Consider the following 21,207-nt stretch of genomic DNA (forward strand, 5'->3'; position numbering starts at 1 on the left):
CCCCAACCATTGCGCAGGCGCCCGCCGGATAAGAGCCGCGTGTATGGGAAGAAGAGTGCCGCGTGCTCGCTAGTGCGCGCGTAGTTCCGGAGCTTCCGGGGTCCTCGAGGCGGGCGTGTCACGTGGCCGGGCCCGACTTCCGGTGGGCGGATCGTTTGTGAAGCTATAGAGTTAACGGTTTTGGCCGTTGACGCTCCGGGAGGCTGGCTGACACTAATTGGTTCCCGTGCCCTCCGGCGGCCGGTGAGGCAGATCCTCATGCCAGAACAGGTCTGTTTAGCGATACTTTTTCCTTCCCTTGAACTTTCTTGCCTCTCGGGTGTGCGGCGAGAAACCGCTGAGATTCGGTTTGGTGTGACGGTTGGGGAGCTCTGGGGCGGAGCGGGGGGCGGGGCGGGGCAGGATTTGCCTTGAGGGAAGAAAAAGGACTTGATTTTCGGGATCGCGCTGAGGGGTGGTTCAGGGTGGTTCCCGCCGCCTGTCCCGGGATACCAGCGGCTATGAGCTTGTGAGATTTGGCCGCTTTTTGAGTACTTTGTGCTGACTTTCTGGGACAAGTAGATCCTTTTTCGTCCTTTCTCTTCCTTAGCGAAGGCGGTTGGGGGGCGAAGAACTACCAAGACTCTGAGACTTTATATAGAATTTTGAGTTTAAAGAATTGATGAACTAGCGAGTTGATTCGTTAAAACATTTCTGTGAGAACGTTGATTTTGAGGCTTTGTTGGTAACCTCGTTTGATCAATGACAGTGCAGTCTTCTACATAAACGCGAGGCGAAAGAAAATAAAGGCACGATTGTTTGAGAACTTGGTTAGAGATCGCTTCCTTCCCTCCTCTACCTGGCTCTCCCCAAATTAGGACTGCTCTAGGGTTTTAAACTACTTTAATAGTTACAAATAGTGATTTTACAAGCAGCTTTTCTTCACGGTGTTTTATAAAAACAGGGCATGGGCTCGATTCAGTGCTGGGCGATGGGATACAGTTAGGGCGGCATTATCTCCCATCTGGCAACTTTGTGGTCGGGTTAAGTTTGATACGGACAGAAGGGCTAGTTTTGAGAGTCTGGACAGGATTTTTAGAAAATGATTGTTCAGTGTTTTGACACAATTTTGATAAAAAAAAAAATTGGGTGTTGTAATCTGCCTTGGTTTTGCTATGTATTTTTTCAGTGGTTTTCGGGTGAAACGCTGTTTTCATCCTTCACATTTTCGCTCAATCTTGGAAGCTGAATCTTCAAATGACTTTTGAAAAATGCCTTTGAAATGCCTTTAAAGTCTAAAAAACGTCTTCAAAAAAAACCCAGGTGGCTTCTTGTTCTTACGTTATCAAGAGTTTAGGTTTTCTATCGTAAAATACAAAAGAGCTTCATTTTAAGTAAACTCATTTTGCAGGATTTTGAGTTTAATGAATTATATTAATTAATTTTGCATAATCCAGTCATGGTTAGGCTCTAAGAAATTGTTGTGGAAACTTTATCTTATGTGAAGACGGGAAAGGAACTAAAATTGATGCTGTGCGTGCTGTGAACCAGACGTGATACTCAGTGCTTAACTGTGTCATTTGGTCTTAGCCCTGTGAAGCAGATATTATTCCAACTTTACAAGTTAAGAAATTGAGGCACAGAGAGTTTAAATACCTTCTTGAAGCAAAATAGCAAATTTTGCAATTTGGATTTGGGTTCAAGTATTTTTTAAAGCCCAGTTCTTTGCATTATGTCCTGGTTTTTAAAATTTGTTTACAAAAACGGTTGCTGTATCTGCAGTATACAGGTGCAATGTGAATGAAAATTACATGTTTTGACCCTGAGTATTTATTGTCCATGTGCTCCATGACAAATAGTTCTGTTGGGAGGATGTTATGAATATCCAAATAATGAAATAACGGTTGCGAACAGTGAGTGCCTTTGCTGTGCCAGCCATGAATTCTAAACACTTGACGTGTATTAATTCATTTAAGCCTCATAACTCCGTGTGAGGTCTGTACTATTATCACCATATTACAGATTAAAAAAAAAAAAAAAGTACAGAGAAGTCACACAACTAGTAAGCGGAGGAGCTGGGACCTAAAACTGAGGTATTCTGGCCCCAAGCCTAAGGTCTTTAGGCTATTTGATGTTTCCCCTTGTGTAACGATTACCTTAAAAGCATTACTGTGTGAGTGTTCTGGTACTTTGGGGAAAGCAGTGTCACTTTTGGATGGGATGACTTAGCGCCTTTGCTTTGTGGAGATGGAACTTGAGTTGAGCTTTGAAGTTGAAAAGGTTCTCCTAGGTGGAGAACCAGCAGGGTATTGTGGGTAGAGGTCATGACAGGAGTGAGAGGTTCAAAGAGTGCAAGACTGGTGATTTGTAAATGTGCCACAGAGTTAGAAATGTCTGGAGTCTGGTGGTGGACTCAATGAATGCTGCATCTGTGTCTAACTACAGCCAAGTTTTGGCTGCAGTGTAATTAGTCCAGTAGAGAATTGTCTGATTTTAAGAGTCTATAACGGTGGTGGCAGACTTTGTCTATAAAAGGCCGGATAGTAAGTATTTTAGGCTTAGAGCAGGGGGACAGGTGGTAAGAGGTGATCTCACTTGAGGAGTGTGGAGGCTTCTGTGTAAGGACCTTGTAGGCCATTGTAGGAGTTTGGGTTTTATTTTGTTATTGTTAGAGAAGGGATTCCAGGTGATTTTAATAATGAATAAGTAAAGCCCATAGACTCTGGAGCCAGACTGCACCACTGTCTAGCTATGAGACCTGGATAGATTATTTAAACTCACTTAGCCTCAATTTTCTCTTAAGAAAAATGGGGATAATAACAGAGCCTGCCCTATAGCGTTGTCAGGAATACTAAATGAGTTAACACACATCAAGTGCTTAGAACACTGGCTGGCACAGAGTCGGCTGTAAAATCTGTTAGCTATTATTATCTGTACCTTGTGGTATATTCCAAATTTTCTATAGTGAAACATATGTAATGAAAAATTACACATATAAAATATAAAACAAAATTGTTAGAAGTACAATGAGATTATAGGAGATACTATTAGAGTTGGGAAATTTGAATTCAATATTCTTATTCCTTGAGAGTTCAAGTAGAGGTGCAAGACTGCTCCACAGTCGGCTTTGTCAGATATCTGTGAATTGGGGACTTCTTACATAAATCATGGCCTATCTGCAAGATAGAAAATGAGGAAGTTGTTAGAGTGACTACAGTATATCTAAAGGTATTGGTTTGGAAAGACCTAGCCCACCATTGATTATTTTTGCCTGTTTTTGAGCTTTAGATCAATTGAATCATAGAGTATTTTCTCTTTTGTATCTGAGTTTTACTCACCTGTATGGTTGTGAGATTCATCCTCATGTGTGGCAATAGTTGGTTCATTCTCGTTGCTGTGTAGGCTTCCTTTGTATGAAAACACAGCAGTTTAATTATTCAATATTAGTCTTATAATCAGAATAAAACAACCAGTTTAAAGAATAAAAGTTACACCTCAAATTGGAGGTATTTTTTTTTTTTTTTTGAGAGAGAGAGCATAAGTGGGGAGGGGGAGAGGGAGAAAGAGAATCTTTTTTTTTTTTTTTAATTTAAAGATTTATTTATCTGAGGGGGAGAGAGAGAGACCGACAGCACGAGTTGGGGGAGGGGCAAAGGGCAAGAAACCCAAGTAGACACAGGGCTCCTTCCCACAACCCTGAGATCATGACCTGAGCTGAAACCAAGAGTCCAGCGCTCAACTGACTGAGCCACCCAGGGGCCCCTCAGCTGCTTTCAAAAAGTAGTTAGGAGTTGTGTTCCCTTGTTCATTTTTTTCCAGCATTTACTCTGTAGCCTTTCAGTTGTGAAGCATTCACTTCACAATTTGGAATTTGCGTGTGATCTTGATTCTTATTCCTAGGTGTGGCAGCCTAGCCCTTCAATTATTAAGGGTTTATTCTAAATCACTAATGGATGAGTTACTGTTTTGTCACTCTCTAAAATTCAGCCAGGACTCCCAATTCAGTTGGAGTTGGCATTCTGAGAACATAACCCTATTAAGTTGATTATGGTAGTAAGTCTGTGACGTAACTTATTTATGTGTTGTTTTTCAGGAGTAGGTGGTTTACCAGACCTAGGTGACCAGGGAGTTTCACAAATAAACTCTCCAGCAAGTTTAAATATATTTAGGCCCAACTCCGAGGAGGTGGAGTGCTGCTGTTGCACAAAAAAGATGTCTAGCGGCTCCAGTGAAGTTGATGTGGTTTGTATTTCAAATTGAAAATCTGTCTTTGTTCTTTTCACTGTGCTCTCTTTCTTTTCTAAATTGAATTTAATTTCATTCAGTGAAGTGCAGAAATAACAACTTCATGAGTTTTGACAGTGGTCTATAAAGCTGCGGCAAACATTCATGTACAAGTTTTTTGTGAACAGATACTAGCATTTCCTTTGGGTAAATACTCAGGAGCTGAATTGCTAGCTCATAGGGTTAACGTAACTTCATGAAAATCTTGCCAAACAGTCTTTCAAAATCGTTGTGCTGTTGTACAATTTTGTCACATTCTGCTATGTTTCTTGATTCCTGAAGGTGAGTAAAAATAGATTATTAAACTATATATAATTTGGCTTAACAGAAAAAGCATTTCTTTACTTAAATAAGGATGTGGGTATTAATGCCACCTAAGCGCTATGGGCAATTCTCTTAACTTCTATCAGCCCCAGTATCTTTTCATCTTTGGACATAATGTTAACCGCCTACTGAAAATTGCTTTCTGAAATAAATATGTGAAAGCAGTTTGAAAAGCATAAGGCATTGTACACGGTATATTTTTATCAGAACTAATCTATAGCCCATTCCATATTGTTTTGGTTATGCTTTTTGAAACAAAGACTACACAGCTTCTCTCTGTCTCTATTTTAACATTATTCCTATAGTTTATAATTCATTCTTAGAATACTGTTACTAAATGAAATCTAACGGCTATTTATTGTATATTTATTTATACCCTGTCCTATTCCAAAAAAAAATGTTTTAAGGTGATTAATTTAGCAAGAAAAATAGGTGCTTAAGTGTTTCCTATTTTGTCCACAGAGTGGCACTGTTGGATTATTTAAAAATAAAAGCCATGTAACCTGGTTCTTTGTTCATGGTTAGAGATACTTGCTTTTACAGCAATTCTGGTGCCAGGTTACTAGACTAGTCTTTCTACCCTGAGTTACACGAGAGGTTAAGCTCAATAGAAAATGATATCTTAAGTGTAGTTGGGATAATGAGAGAACAGTTTTGCAAGAACATCTTTCCATGTAGTCCCTAGTATTTACAGTGGACGGAGGTCCTTTGATAATCACCAATAGGCTTTTGGGGCTTCTTAAAAGTGAAATTGAAGTCCTCAGTTTTTCTTTCAGTTCTATCTTTCATCTTTCCTTTTAATTTGTTAATACATCTTCCTTAGATAAGAACACGAATACCTGCTTATGATGATGATAGCACTGTTCTTTATGCATATGAACCAAACACTGCATATATCAATAATGTAAGTAATGTTAATTGCCATTTGCCAAATATATTAGCACTTAACCATTTTAAAGAAAAAGGTTTAAATTCTTCATATATTATAGAGTTCCTCTAAACTCAAACTCAAAAAATATTGGCCTCTCCTGAATTTGTTTGCTTCCTTTCATTAGACAATGAGCACTTAACCATTTTACTTCCCTTTTCCTTAGGTAGTAGGAAGTTCAGAGCAGTTTATACTCATTTTCAGTGCAAAACTCGAAACCTAGGTCCTTCTGATATAATAAATTCTTATTTCCTCTCTTAATTAGCAGTTGTCATTTTCATTCTCGTACTAATGTGAGTTTTTATTTTGTCTCTGCTTTAGATTAAGACTTCTGAATCCTTTTGAAAAGCTGGTGACAAATAAAAACAATTTAAATAAATAAATGTAAAGTTTTTTTCCTCCTAGCGTTCAGTTTGGCTCTTATAAAAGTAAAGCATTAACTACTTAACTTTTAAAATATTAGCAGGAAAGCGTGATGTCTGACACATCCTACAACGAAGAACAACAAAAAACAGTTATGGATGTCCTCACTCATTGTCAGGTATAAAAGTTCTGTCTCTCAAATGTAGTTTTCTGAAATACTAAGTTAAAATTCCCTTTATCTCATGTAAAGTATACAATTAATTGAAATTTTGCTGTATCAAATTACTTATGATTATGCCTTCATTGTAATGATTTTTAATAATTTATAGTTAGAGTAGCATCTCCAGGTGAAAATTTTGAAATACCAATATGTGTGTTTTATAGCTTTGTTTTAAAAGCCCTTAACTGAAGAAATGTATGTTATGTTGCTTGATATTGAATTAATTTCCCCTACAAAATCTTTAAAGGAAATTGTCTGATACAGAAAAAAATTAGTATGTGCCTTAAATGCATTGTTGAGATAGCTCAGTCGAAAAAATGGCAGCATACCATTGTTTTTTAAAGAGCATATCTTAACATAGTTTGTAATTTTGAGGGGATTTTGTAAAAGTTAGCGTGCTGGTAGAGATTGATGGGTGTAATTATCAAGGATTTTGTGAGCTTCATCCTCTAGAGGTAATGGAAGTTTGTTTTTTAAAAAGTAGTTAACATACAAAGTTTGTTGGATTAAAATGAGCTACCGTGCCTAAGTAAAGAATGTTTAGGTGAGTCTTTATCACTGTTATTGAGAACAGAAGTGGACTGCTTCAAGGGAACATATCAGGTCTTTGGGGAAGGGTGTACGGGGAGGGTCGGGGGGCGGTGGGAGGGGGATTCTGATGGCCTGCCTCACATAAGCATCCACGACACCCCGGGCTGCCACTGCTCTGCCAGGGCCTCCTTTCTGAGCGAAGGTGCAAGATGTGGTGGGCTAGAACGTGGAGGAGGAGAAAGGCCCAGGGGCCCAAGTCACAGCCCTGAAACAGACCAGAACGCTAGTCTTTGCACCCAAGTCTGTTCCCCTAGAGCCTGCACTGTTGACCTCAGTGCTATAGGCCAGTGGGTCTCACTTGATCAGGCAGCAGAACCACCTGGAGGGCTTGTGAAAGCAGATCGCTGCCCCCAAGGAAATGGTTCTGGCCTCCTGTTAAGTGTATTTTTGGCCTGAATGAAATTTCTGTGTATTTGAAGAATTCTCAGGTTTTTTTAGTCACATACCTCGTTGGCCAATAGAGGACATGTACTCAAAGGTTTTGTAAGGTTAATTGTTGATTGCCTGATTTTGAAATACTCTGAAGCCAGAAGTCACACCTGTTATAGTTGGCTCACTGTTCGTTCCAGCATAGAATGCTCACTGCCTGTGAATTCACACCATGGTTCTATGGAAAGAGGCTCTTTGGCCTTTTAGCAGATTTGAAGCTTTCTCACCTAAAATAGCCCCTTCCTTGACATAAAATGACTCCATCATAAATGTGGTGGCTTATAAGAATGGTGGTATGTTTACTTCCCCATATTAAAGCTTCTTAAAATGCCTGTATGGCCTGGAGTTGAGTAGGAGGTTGGGTCTCCTTATCTCAGCCAGCTGGGCTCTGTGTCACCAAAACCAGGCATCTGGTTCTGACAGCTTAAGAGCTTTTCTTTGTTCCTAGCAGTCAAAATTTGGCTTATTGGTATTTTTATGTTACTTTTGGAATAGAAACTATTAATAGCTTGTGTTATAATAGGTCATCTATGATGCTATTCAAAATCTGGATAAGAAATTTGATGTCATTCATGGAAAAGTTTCAAAAATCCACCGTTCTCGTGTGAAATCATTGTGGCAGAATCGCGTGAGTGTTAACAAAAATATTTTCATAACTGTAATAGACCTCTCACTTCTAAAGATGCCAATGAGTTAGAAATGAGAAAGAACTATTAACTATGAGATTAGCAAGGCCAAATTGATTCTTGCTGTAGCAGCAGATAGGAGGCTAAAACTTGTTGGGAAAATGCTTAAGTTTAGGTTTGAGAAATGTATGACAATGAATATTTTTATGTTTATAACCACAATGTATAAAATTTGGTTAAAATGTAGGGTTGAAGAGGAACAAAAATCATATAATTAAAATAGAGCATTAATCTTTAGTGATACAAAGCAGTGTTACCTGAAAAATAAATTTATATTTACTACTTACTTTATTTCCTTTTTTACTTACTGACAGTTGGTTTATGCTGGGTTTGTGTCATTTCAGAAGCCACTTGGATATGCCTACAAAAATTATAGTTACCTGCTTTCCAGAAAGATCAGATTCCACAAAATGAAGAAGAAGGAGCCTCCTTCTTCATTCTCTTACCCTGAAAGTTATAGCCCAACTACGCCAGTGGGGAGGCCAGCAAATGATTCCCCGATCAACCCTGTAGGAACACCCTACCATTCAGAGGAGGGGTCCCCAGAACGGGATCCGGAGTCACTCCTCCAGGAGCAGGAGCCGAATCTGAGCCAGAGTCCGACACTTCCATCCATGTATTCTTCACATTCATATCAGCCATATTTCACATCTGATGATCCAGTGCAGGGCTCCTCTTCCATGGCCTGCTATTCCAGCCCAGGGGCCCACAGCACCCACAATATCTTCTCGCCTACCCGACCTTCTGCAGCAGTATCTGGATCCATGCTGGGTCAAGGTGAGCCCAGTCCGGCACATAACCCGGAGAGGATGACTTACCCAACTCTAATGGAAAATAAGAGCCTTGGCCGTATGCCACCCAACTTTGGTGAGTGTGAAATGACACATAGTACAAGTAGCACTATTTAACCTATAATCACAAGTAGCACTATTTAACCTATAATCACAAGTAGCACTATTTAACCTATAATCACAAGTAGCACTATTTGACCTATAATCCTCAACATCCTTGACGCAAGACCATTTCTCCCTACCCAACATCTCTTCTTTCGGGATAATGATCAGGTCAAGTTTGATTTGTCTTTTTCCCCCATTGAAGCTACAAGTTCACCAATTGGAACAGAACCAGGGATCCTAAAACAAAGCTTCTCTGATGACCCTTCAACCTGGTCCGTGGATGAAGTGATCCAGTTTCTGAAACATACAGATCCTCAGACACTCACCCCCATCGCTGACCTTTTCAGGCAACATGTAATGTATATTTTGATCTGGTTTTCCTGCCATAATGCTTTTTTCTTTCTTTTTTTCTTTAAGTAAGCTCTATACCCAATGGGGGGCTTGAACTCATGACCCCAGGATCAATAGTCTCATGCTGTAGGACTGAGCCAGCCAGGCGCCCCTGCCATAATGCTTTTGAATGACCTCTGTGCAGGCTCTTCAGTTGGGTACTGATTAGTGTGGATGGTGGGGGAACCCTAGCAACTGATTTTCCATACGTGAGAAAGGTTACTTGGCCCAAAGTTAGATCCTTAAATGGTAGAGGCTGGATTTAAATAGGAACAATGTGACATGGTGTCCTCTTTGTTATGATGCCCAGTGAATCCAGCAACTGATTCCATTTGGCTCAGTTCTGTTAACTTTATGTGGTTATTGACGATTTGGGGTGCTGATACCCTCATGCCATTTACAAAGTAACATCATGGGTTAAATTTTTATAAGTTCTGCTTTTTATTGTACTTAGTAGGAAAAGTACAGAAGTACCTGACAAAGGCAGTACTATTAAGGGTTTCAGGTCTTTTCAGACAGTACAGTTTTATTTTTAAACCAGAACTTGTAAAAACCAAGTAATATGTTTCAGCAACATCAGCCTATTAGTAAAGAACTTGAGGGAGGATGCCTCATGACTATCAAGTCATGTTTTTATAGTGTTTCCTAATGAATAAAATTAGTGGCCACATATTTGATGTACCCTTTTCCATATGGCAAGAAAATAGTTTTTAGCATCTAACTTCAGACAACTAACTGATTAGCTTTCAACATCAAGACAACACTGTAGAGCACATGTACGGTTCGTATGGATGCTAACACCCTCATATTCCAAGCTGTTCTAAGAAAAATTCTACCATTCATAGTTTTTACTCTTTGTCATAGATGTGCAGTATTTTATTCAGCCCACTATTTTAAAGGTAGGTAGTTTGATGCTTAGGACATTTTTAAGATTTAAGGTTGGGGCACCTGGGTGGCTCAGTTGGTTAAGTGTCTGCCTTCGGCTCAGGTCATGATCCCAGGGTCCTGGGATCAAGCCCTGGGTCGGGCTCCCCTTCTTGCTCTCCCTCTGCCCCTCCCCCATTTTGTGTGCGCACGCACGCTGTCTCTCTCAAATAAATATTTCTTTAAAAAGATACTAGGTTAAATTTTCTTCGTAAAATTCGAAGTAAATTTACAAGTGATCAAACCATGCTTCACTGTACAAATTATATTTTTAATAGTTTTCATCAAGCAGGTGTATACTCAAGAGAATATACATCTGGAATGAGCTGCTCTCTTACTGGTATTACATGTTCTTATAAATGAAGAAATGACCATTCTGATAAAATATGAACACATTAACTAATTACTGTTATTTCCTTCTGTCTGCAGGACATTGACGGGAAGGCTCTGCTACTACTCAAGAGTGACATGATGATGAAGTACATGGGGCTGAAGCTGGGCACAGCTGTGAAGTTGTGCCACTACATTGACAGGCTTAAAGAAGAAAAGTTCTTTAACAATTGAAAACACGTTAGTGTAGATTTAGCTTGAACGTCATTCAGGGGAGACCAGTGCCATTTCGGTGTAAAACCATTTTTCTTTCTTAAAAGTTTTTGTTGTGTAGAAGGTTCTTTTAAAACTATGTTCTGTCCAGAATTGCAGAACTACATTACAGTCTGGTCTACTATTTTAGAAGCCATTTAACATGTTAGTATTAGCATATTCATTGGGAGTTTGTTCTTTATATCTTTTTATTATTTTCATTGAATAGTTTACAAATGTACTTCACACAGGAAACAGAAACACCTTTAATTTCTGTTCATCTTTATCTATAGAACCAAAACAGCTGAATCCCAAAGAGTAAATATCAGGGACTGAAAAGTTCTCTAATAAATCCATGGGTTTTCCTTATAAGAAAACTTAAAGATGCAACTGTAGATAGCATCTTTCTAAAATATTTTGTGTTTGTTACTACAAGGTTCTGTTCATGTTCTACCAGCTTCCCAAAAGGGAAAGCCATATAAATTATTTTCCTTTCTATTATTATTTCTATATATGTTATATTCCTATTTAAAGAAAAGGCAACCTTATAAGCTTTCGTAAAATATTCTTACCAGTTTTTAGATAAATTGTTAGATAGAATGGTCATTTTATGCAAGAGATACTTAGTTTAAAACTTAACATATTTTGCCTAAGCTTGGACATTTCGCTAGGCATTCATTGCTCACATCTCTCTATAAAGATGCCTATGTCCAGATTTTTGAAAGATATCTATTTTATTGTCTGTGTTCATAATGATGCTGTTTCATATTTATATTTTATTCTGTATCTGAAGTATACACACAAGTAAATCTTTTCTTTTTGAATTTAAGAATAGCACTTTGCACTTCACAGAGGTAAAGATTAACTATATTTAGTGAGATGTTTTTATTCTGTTAAAAATATTCGCACATTGGCTGTCACTAGTACCTCTCAGCTGACTCTCTAAGGCTTCCAGACGGGGAAGCTCTCTGTCCTGTGCAATGTTTCTAGTTCATTTGCTTTCTGAGCCATTTATCCTACTAAACTTCGGAAGATACATTAGCTCTGATTTGTCATTTTGGACTTTATTTTAAAAATTAGAACTTTCAAGTGAAAACTGTTCATTGTTTTGTTATTTATTACCTTGTTATATTGTATAACATTTGATAGAATACTTATAAGCTGTGAGAATTGGTGCTAAGTGTATTAGCCATTTTTATAAATGCCAATAAAATGTTCACCAGGGGCAAAAATGCACATTTTCCTTTTCAAAAACCAAGTGTACTTTATAAACAAATGCAATTCTTTACTGGGCATATGTAATTTAAAAGGTGTTTTTATTTATGTTATTCATTTATGTTATTTCTTGTAAGACAAGATTCTATTTTAAACTTGATCTTCTCTCAAATTGTTTGTGTGAAGATGCTGTGCCCAGCTGAACAGTCCTCAGGTGTTTGTATGAATACTATGTTTTACAGTTTTAGATTTTAAAATATAATAAAGTTTTAAAACCACAATAATGTCAAAGCCTCAGATTTGATTTTATTTGCTTTCACCGCATGACATTAATGTACGAATTTATTAGAGTCGATAAAGAAACGCTCTACTAAGTTTGTGGTTTTCTGCGTCCAGAGAGTTGGGTATTAACACTTGCCCTCATTCTACAGATAAGCAGATCGCTAGCAGCAAAGGGCCGATCTCTTGTAGGGCCTAAACGAGACCCCAGGGGAGCAGTACGAAGTTCCGTCGGTGAGCTTTGTGCTCAAAACCTGTTGCTCGCAATGGTATTGGTGATGCGAGCGCGCTGGAAAAGACCAGGGCCCCCCACATATCTCGTCCCCGTCCCCGAGTTCCTACGTCTGCCTCGCAGTTCTGGCTGCCCTTTTACCCCCGGGGTATGGTCTAGGCAGCTGGAGGGGGGGAGGTAGGTCGCTTATTCCTTAAAGCTCGTCTCCTGGGTTGCGAGCGCCCCTGGAGCCAGAGCAGGGGGTCCCACATGTCCAGAGTTACCTCGAGTATAGCAAGGAGAGTGGGGAAGCTCGAGCTGAGGACGTGCTCACCGTGGAGAGTTGCTTTCAAGGTGCAGTTCCATCCACCTTCAGGAGAAAATTGGGGGAAATGTCGGGAGGTAAAGGAAGGAACCCTGTCTGCCATGCATTGTGAACGTGGGCCCCGGGCGGAGGGCCAGGAGCCACACCGCCTTTCCGCCTTCAGCTCTCGCGGCTTACGGGGCGGAAAAGCCTCGGAGGCTCGGGCTTGGGGTCGCATCGCCTTCAGTATCTGACCCCTTGCCCCTCTCCCCTACGCCGGGAGCTTCTGCTCCATGCCTTTGAACCCCGAAGCTCCTCCCGCTGCAGCAGCGTGTCTGCTAGTTCATTCGGAGATGACAGGGTCCTCGCCGAGGCTCCAAGGCTGCTGCTCTAGTGGCTGGAACGGGGCTGTCACTGTGCTTGTCTGGGACTTGGGGGATTCAGAACCACTTGCTCTTTCCCGTCTGGTTTGTCAGCTTGTAGTCCAGAGAGAGCATGCCACGTTAGGCTCTTGTGAACTCTCCGGGCTTTTAAAATGATCTTTCCTCTGGTTTTGCCTCTCAGTCCCTCCTTCCAACACCAGCTGGCGCAATTCTGCAAGCTGACCTCGCAGCCCTCCGGGCGCGTGGAGCATTTGCTTTCGTCTCTGCATGATTTCTGGTCATTGCAACGTCTTCAGAGTATGCGTTCCAGAGTAGGACTTCCCAGACTTTCAAACCCAGGCCCCCTCGGTAAGCATGAAAAAGCCAGGCCCTTCTGTAATAGGACTAGAAATGAAAAGCTAACCCTCGTGACTAGGAACAATGTCGTGGCGAGGAAAGCAGCGCTTTCCAAGTACGAAGGGGTTGCATTCACCGTTGGCTGAGTGAATGAAGTACGGTTGGAATTCTGGGGCTGTTTGTACAGCATCTCTGGGTGAGATGCTGGGACGCGCTCGTATCTCTCAGTCCTCTGACGTGGATCCAGGGAACGAGGGAGGGCTCTCGGGCATGGAGGATGTGCCGCCCGGGGCCCACGTTCACAATGCATGGCAGACAGGGTTCCTTCCTTTACCTCCCGACATTTCCCCAATTTTCTCCTGAAGGTGGATGGAACTGCACCTTGAAAGCAACTCTCCACGGTGAGCACGTCCTCCGCTCCAGCTTCCCCACTCTCCTTGCTATACTCGAGGTAACTCTGGACATGTGGGACCCCCTGCTCTGGCTCCAGGGGCGCTCGCAACCCAGGAGACGAGCTTTAAGGAATAAGCGACCTACCTCCCGCCCTCCAGCTGCCTAGACCATAACTGAGGTGACCCAACGTTCATGGAAAGGAGAGCCTCGGGCAGCTCATGATAGAGCACGTGAGCCAGTTCCTAGCGACTGGGAGCGCTAAGTGTCCTACTACTGCAGTAATTCTGTGTCCCGCTCTTCAGCTGAAGAACCAAAGCGTTGGGGAACTGATCCCTCAGGGGCGAGGGGGCAGGCGGGCAGGCTGTGGCCTCAGGAAGCCCCACTCCACCTTTGGCCTCACTGTGGCACCTGCCTTTGGCTGGCCTGCGCTGCTCAAGTTCATCGACGTCAGGGGGTGGGGGTCTATATGCTCCATGAGGCACAGAAAGAAGTCAATCCGGGGGGGGGGGGGGGGGAAGAACATACTACACGCTCTTTTTACATTCAGAGAAGATGAGAGAAACGAAGCTCCTTTACGTTGAATGTATGGACTGACACACGTGACGTGTTCCGAAGCGCTGCGTGGGGTTGACACGCCCCGCCCCGCCCCCAGCCTAAGTTCTCCCCCGTGCAGCCTGGAGGCGGCATTTCCCAGGCCCCCTCGCCAGCGGTGGGGGTTAGAGGCCCCCGCGAGGGAGAAGGTGGAAGGTAAGCAGAAGCAGTTTGCCTCTGGTGGCTGCTCAGGACAGGCCTTTGGCCGAGCAGAAGGCAGGCGTGCATTTGGCCAGCGGCCACTGGATGTCGTCTGGAGATTTCCCCACGTCAGGCACGCAGGAGGCTGGAACCATGGAGGGGGGCTTCCCCCGCAACCCTTGCGTGCCTGGATCTCTGGGAACTGCCTGCCTCGCCTTGGCCCCCTGCCCTCCAGCAGCTGCAGAGGCTTCTGGATGTGTATCCAACCACTTCCACTCTGAAGACCTCGAATGTCACGAGTGCCCTCTCCAACCCTGACTGGTCTGCCTCCCTCAGAAGGTTGCCCCGGAGAAGCTGCCCACTGTTGGCAGGGAGGAGTAGAAGGTCCAGAGCGAGGGGCCTTTATGTAATCAGATCTGAGACGCCTCTGGCTGTAAGATGAGCCATCGTTTAATGGACCAAGTAGGAGAGAGGAAGGTCGCCTCTTAAATCACACGCCATGGTCATCGATGCCGCCAATTTCATAGATGTTAGGAGGTGGGGAAAAGTGGGTGGGTGAAGACATAAAATGTTAACTCAACAGCTGAACAGGTCGTTTTAGAGGGATAAAGCAAAGAAACGGAGAACTAAAGACTGATCATGTGAGCCCAGTGGACAGCAAGAAAAGGGCAGCGCTAGTCTGAGCTTAGTAACAACCACAGCACAAATTAAAACAGAGCAATCTAATCAGATCGGCCGGAGATTCGCAGTTCTCGAGACTTTGAAATGTGAAAGTGTAGCCGATAGCATAAGCAGAAGGTCTTGCCATGAGTGTCTATTTTGTCTTTGGGCATCAGCCGATGCTAGACAGAAGCCATCACATTTAGCAGGTCATTTAACAATTTCCTTGCATCCACCGAAGAAAAGAAAGGAAGTTGCCATGATGGGAGAGTAACACGGTCTTAAGGACATGTCATCCAGATGCCACGCGTGGACCTTGTTTAGATCCAGCCTGAGAGAAGCCAACAGTACAAAGGCATCTATGCGACAGTCCAGGAGAGGTGGGCACCCAGTGGATATGAGATGACAGTAGAGAGTTACTCATTTAGGACAACGTGGCCACACCAGACTGAAATGGTGATGAGCAACGTCTGTGCCCAAGAAGACCAGGAATTGGATCTTTGGCAAACAGCCAGCCGTCTCAAGCATACGTCGTGATCCTAATAGCAAAACGTAAGACATTCATACCTCCTTGAATTCTGCCAATTTCCTGGATGCTCCCCTCCCCCCATTCCACTCACACACCCAGCTCCTCTGACCCTCCCTCCCTGCTTGATCTTCTCCATAGCACTTACCCTCGGGGTGGGCTATATAACTGCGCCTAGCCCTCGCCCCCTCCTTTCCCTGTCAGAGGATCTTGCGTCCCATCCGTTGGCACGGGCTAGCAGGTCCTCCTTACAGGCAAAGCCGGTTGTCCGGGCCACCGCTGCCCCTGAACCCTGCTTTGGCCGAGACGTAAGTGGCCCTACGGCACATCAAGCCCCAGCAGAAGCTTCCCGGGGGCTTCTTGCTCATCTCTCTCTCATTCCCCTCTGCTACGAGCACAGCGCGTGCCCCCCAGGGGCTGCTCCTTCAGACTGGCTTCTGGAGCAAGAAGGCGTGTGCGGCTGGCCCAGGCCATCCTGGCGCCTCCTACAGAGAATGTCCGAAGAAGTCAATGGCTGCAACTTCCTGGGTCTGGGGGACTTGACAGCGCAGCTCAAAAATAGGGTGAAATGTAGCTGAGGCCCTTGCTGACCTCGTGTTCATTGGCACCTTGGAGGTCTCCCCCACTAGAGCGAGCTCGGCGTTAAGGGCAGTGAGTCTCACCAGCTCGTTTCTTGCGCCAGCAGTGTCCGGATGGGCACCTGACCCGGAGTAGGGCCCGCCTATTTGTGCACTGACTCCTCCTCCCGGGAATCAAATTTAGCTTGAGTTTTTCTTGGTACCAAATTCATCCTGAGCCTTTCCACAAGTATGAGAGTTAGCGCCATAACTTGCCACCTGGCCCTTAGATCATTTTCCGGTTGGTTTTTACGTACAGAGTGCCAAGCACTGGAACCGTAGGGAGAAAGAGTTACTGGAGAACAGTGTGGCTCCCAAGAGAGTGAAAGACTGGAATTCTCAAGCAGTCATCTAGTTTAACGTGACATTTCGCCAGCAGCCCCCGAGTCCCTCGTTCTTGCCTTCCCACTAAATATCTGGAATAGGAAATGAAATATCCTATTATCCAGATGCAATATCTGGAAGGAAATGAAAATGAGGAAAACGCACACCGCTCCTGGAAGCAAAGATGGGCAGGCCTGCGTTTGCTAGAGTCTGGGAAGTATTCCTACTCACTGGGAGGTCCGTGAGAAAATGCCCGTGACTTCCGCGTGCACAGGTACTTCCTCCCCCGCCCCCGACGCGCACACAGGTCTGACGTCTGGGTGTGTATTACACCCCAGGGCGGCCTCAGACTTCCCGAAGCGCGGCCTTCGTGGTTCTGCCACGCTCCAGCCCTTGCTTTCCCACTCTCCTACGTCAGTTCCCAAACAGCCAGCACACTGCGGCCCTGATCGGGAAGGAGGCGGAGGGGAGCGCCACTCTTCGGGGAGGTGGGCCAGAGACCCCCCCCCCAGGCAGAGCTTTGCAGGAGGAAGCCGAAGCAGGAACAGGCCTGAAGGGAGCACGCACTGGCAATGGTATTTCTAACGTGTACTTTAAAAAGTGGAGGTGGGAGGAAGCACCCCCGGAAAGGGGCTAAATGATTGGAAGGCTCCTGGGCAGGGAAGAGGGACGGCAAGAGGCGAGATCCCTGACCTGAGGCACCTTCCGGCCTATGTGGGAAGAGAGCATGAAAAAGCTCCAAAGGCTTGGGTCACTTATAAATGTACAACGTGTGGCAAAACTCAAGTAGGCAGGAGATACACCAGATGATGTTTTCCTGGTGGAGCGGAGGATGAGCCACGGCCCAAGGAGGTGTCGCTTTAGCCCAGACCAGAAGGATGACGGAGGGGCGGGGTGGGGGTGTGTGTGTGTGCAGGGCGGAGGGCTTTCACGGCCAGGGACAGCGAGCAGGGCTGAGCTGCTGTAAGCACACCCATGTCTCTTCTAGGAGATTTGTGGTTCTTTTGAAGACATCATAAATACATCTGGTGAGCATTTTATCAAAAACCTTTCGTCCTCATGGTGAATCAGTGGTTCCCACATCATTTGCTGAACACTGCTTCCTTTCCCAACTGGTTCCAAAAAATCACCTTCATCGTATATTAAATCCTTAAGGAGAAATGCTAAGAAAACCTAGAAACGTGCAGCTTGTCTAGGGTTGAAACTAGCACGAATGAAAACAGGATGCATGTTATTCCTCCCCTTTTATCAAATTAGCAAAGATGAAAAACAGTATTAATTATTCATGCTGATGAGAAGTAAATTTGGTACAAACATATCCAAAGGGCAGTTTGAACATAAATATCTGTAAGAAGGCTGACTGGGTCCACAACAAGGGGATTTTCAGAATTAAGTAGAGGAGACCTATTCACATGGAAAGGCATGCGGTATATGTCGATCCAAGTAGGTCACAGAAGCGGACGGGTAGCATGACTTCCCCGGAGGAGTCTATTGTGTGTTTATACACAGATGTGTTTACAGATCTACAAGACCTTTTGGAAGATAGATACAAACATGTTTACAGTGGGCGTCTCTGGGTAGGTGGGATTCCGGGTCTGTTTCATTTCATTTTGCTTATCTTTACTTTCTGATCTGGCTGCAGTGTATTGCTTTTATAATGATTGTTTAATTACAAAAACACAGGCCATAGCATGTTCAAATCACTGGAAGATAAAAGGCAGTAACACACTGCCATGTAGTGGAAGGCAGAAACAGCAAAAGCATAAGAAAAAAGCATAACCTTGTCAGAAGGCCACCTTAATTTAATGATATGTATAAACAGATTAAACACCCATATTAAAAAAATTCAAGGATGGATTCTCAAAACAATTATATGCTTTTACCCACCTTGTCATTTGCTTTCAACACTAAAAATAAAGGGTTAGAGAGAAAGGAATCTGCAGATGAACCAAAAGTAGGGCCCAGTGATAATATTGATCCCTGCACCATAGAATTGCAGGCAAAAAGCAGTCAACGCATCAGGAGTCCTTACATGGTGAGAGGTTCGAGTCCAGGGACGACAGATCATGGACTGGCATCGATGGCCAATGACATAGAATCAACAAGTAGAAAGCAACACCCGATAGACCATACAGATCAGTTACTAGAAATACAATAGAAAAAAAAAAGACTTCACTGTATCTTTCAGCCTTTGACATAAGTAAGCAAAATTAAAGGGCAGATACTGATATAACGAAAAAGGTATTAGTGATAGACATCAGATTGGAAAAGAGAATTCCGTGTTTTTAGGAATCTATGGAACTGGAACAAGATCGAGTGCATCCTAAGGTACAAAGTACCCTCTGAATTACAGACAGCAGGGTTAGTAGAGGCTACGGGCCGGGACATAAAATTAGAGGTTAAGGGGATAGTCCTGAGACACTAACAATGAAAACAATAATCGTCCCTACCTTTCTAGCTACAGCTTCTTTCCTGAACATTCTCCTTGATTAGTAGGCCTATCTATCTCGTCGTCTCCCCACATCCACGGACTTCGGGTCCCCGAGGTCAACCCGGCTCTGGAAGCGGACGATCCTGACGCATCATCACAGGAAGAAGGAGAAGGGGGAGTACAGTACGATAAGACATTCTGAGCGAGGGAGAGACCGCATTCACAGAACTGTCATTACAGTACATTGTTGTAATTGTTCTAGTTTATCATTAGTTATTGTTGTTCATCTCTTACTGTGCCTCATTCATAAAGTAAACTTCATCAGAGACATGTATGTGTAGGAAAATCATAGTGTTTCCGGGGCCCGTTGGGTGTCTCGGAACGTATCCGCTGCAGATAAGGGGGACTGCTGTGTATCCCGTGGTCTCAAGGTGCCTCGACCTGCTAGCTCCCAGGCACGTCTTCGACTCATCACACCTAAATCTTTTCCCATCTTCTCTTTGCCAGTCTAGCCCTCTCCAGTCCTGCGTTGTTGACAGCACGTCACCTGCCCTCGCAGCCAGGCCCCTGACGGGGTGGTGGCCACTGTCCGCCTCCTGGCCCACAGCCCCCGCAGCTCTGAGGTCACCAGCTCCCGCACTTCCTACCTCCCACGACTCTCTGGCCCTCTGGGTCGCCCGGCCTGTCGTTCCCAGAGCTGGCTGCCAGAGGCCATGTCGGAAACGCTAAATTTCTTCCCTGGGAGCACTTCCACAGCTGATGCTCGTATTTATTTTGTGTTCCCAGGGTTTAGCAGAGTATCACCTACACAAGAGATACATAAATGTCGGCTGAATAAACAAAAGAACACAAAACCAAACTTTCTTCTGAAAAACATGCCCAGTTCCAGTACATCTCCCAGTTTAAAATAAACTTATTTTTATCGATAGTTGTACTTGAATAATCCACGCATGCCCCCCCCCCCCACTACCATGACACATCTCACAGATGTCTGAATAGTAATGAAAGACGAGTGATCCCGGGGGTTCTCGGGGCAAAGGCAGACAGGGCTTGTAGGAGAACTGAAGAAGTCCTGACCTTGTACGCACGTACTGAAAGGTTTGTCTAAGACACAAACCAAGTGCTTTAAAGAAATGGCTTGCTGTTTTGGGTGCACGCATGAGCACAAGTGCGTGTCTGTGTGCATGTGTGTGTGCGTGTTTAACTAGCATTTAAAGAGCTAACTATGACCTGTAAACACTTAACCTTTGTCCTGTGTCCTACAGACAATTTATATCTTTTATCTCCAAACCAATTGCTGGCTGGTGCCCTTTTTTTTTTGAACCGGGCTAGTATTTTTCTCTACAATTTAGAGGTCACTTTTTTATGCTTTGGAATTGGAATTTAAAAATAAAAATATAGGGGCGCCTGGGTGACTCAGTTAAGCTTGTACCTTCGGCTCAGGTCATGATCTCAGGATCCTGGGATCGAGCCCCGCAGGGGGCTCCCTGCACAGTGGGGAGCCTGCTTCTCCCTCTCCCTCTGCCTGCCGCTCCCCCTGCTTGTGTTCTCTCTGTCAAATAAATAAATAAATCTTTTAAAAATAAATAAAAATAAAAATATAGAAGGTCAAAGTTGTCTTTGGTGTTGGTATCTCCTATAAAACACCTGTTTCCATTGGCCCTGTCAAATGTGCCCTTCTTTTTTTTTTTTAACGATATTTATTTATTGAGAGAGAGAGAATGACAGAGAGAGAGCATGAGAGGGTGGAAGGTCAGAGGGAGAAGCAGACTCCTTGCTGAGCAGGGAGCCCGATGCAGGACTCGATCCCGGGACTCCAGGATCATGACCTGAGCCGAAGGCAGTCGCCTAACCAACTGAGCCACCCGGGCGCCCAAATGTTCCCTTCTTTTAAAAAAGCTCTGCGATAGTACATTTCAAGCACCTGCAAAAACAGAATTGTAAAAAGAACCGCAGACCCATCACCCAGCTTCAATAATTATGAACTCATGGCTAATCTTGTTGCATCCATACTCCCACCCACATCCCCCACTTCCACGTTGTTTTGAAGCCAATATGACTTACCATTTAATCTAAATAGGTCAGTATGTATATCAAAAAGATAAAGAAATGTTTTCAAAAGGAACCATACCACTGTCACACTTGAATAATTCATTTCTGACACTCTTCTCTAGTGACAGGAACCAGGGCTCCTTGGAGA

At 43.8% G+C, this 21,207-nt stretch overlaps 1 protein-coding gene across 4 annotated transcripts; it reads left to right on the forward strand.

Annotated features, from left to right (window-relative positions):
• The first annotated feature begins 151 nt into the window (after positions 1-151).
• Positions 152-12,086, forward strand: SCML1 (Scm polycomb group protein like 1). Of its 4 annotated transcripts, XM_032389655.1 has the most exons (8): positions 152-270; positions 4,073-4,221; positions 5,411-5,491; positions 5,979-6,056; positions 7,642-7,746; positions 8,149-8,671; positions 8,903-9,054; positions 10,444-12,086. In XM_032389655.1, the coding sequence occupies exons 2-8, from the start codon at positions 4,192-4,194 to the stop codon at positions 10,576-10,578; spliced, it is 1,104 nt and encodes a 367-aa protein (XP_032245546.1). In that variant the 5' UTR covers positions 152-270; positions 4,073-4,191; the 3' UTR covers positions 10,579-12,086. The 4 variants fall into 4 exon arrangements, with proteins under 4 accessions (XP_032245546.1, XP_032245543.1, XP_032245544.1 ...); XM_032389652.1 differs by lacking the exon at positions 152-270 and having other exon boundaries at positions 3,565-4,221; XM_032389653.1 differs by lacking the exons at positions 152-270; positions 5,411-5,491 and having other exon boundaries at positions 3,565-4,221.
• The last annotated feature ends 9,121 nt before the right edge of the window (positions 12,087-21,207 follow it).

Source organism: Phoca vitulina, unplaced genomic scaffold (assembly GCF_004348235.1).
Source record: "Phoca vitulina isolate PV1807 unplaced genomic scaffold, GSC_HSeal_1.0 scaffold55, whole genome shotgun sequence".
Taxonomy (NCBI): Eukaryota; Metazoa; Chordata; class Mammalia; order Carnivora; family Phocidae; genus Phoca; species Phoca vitulina.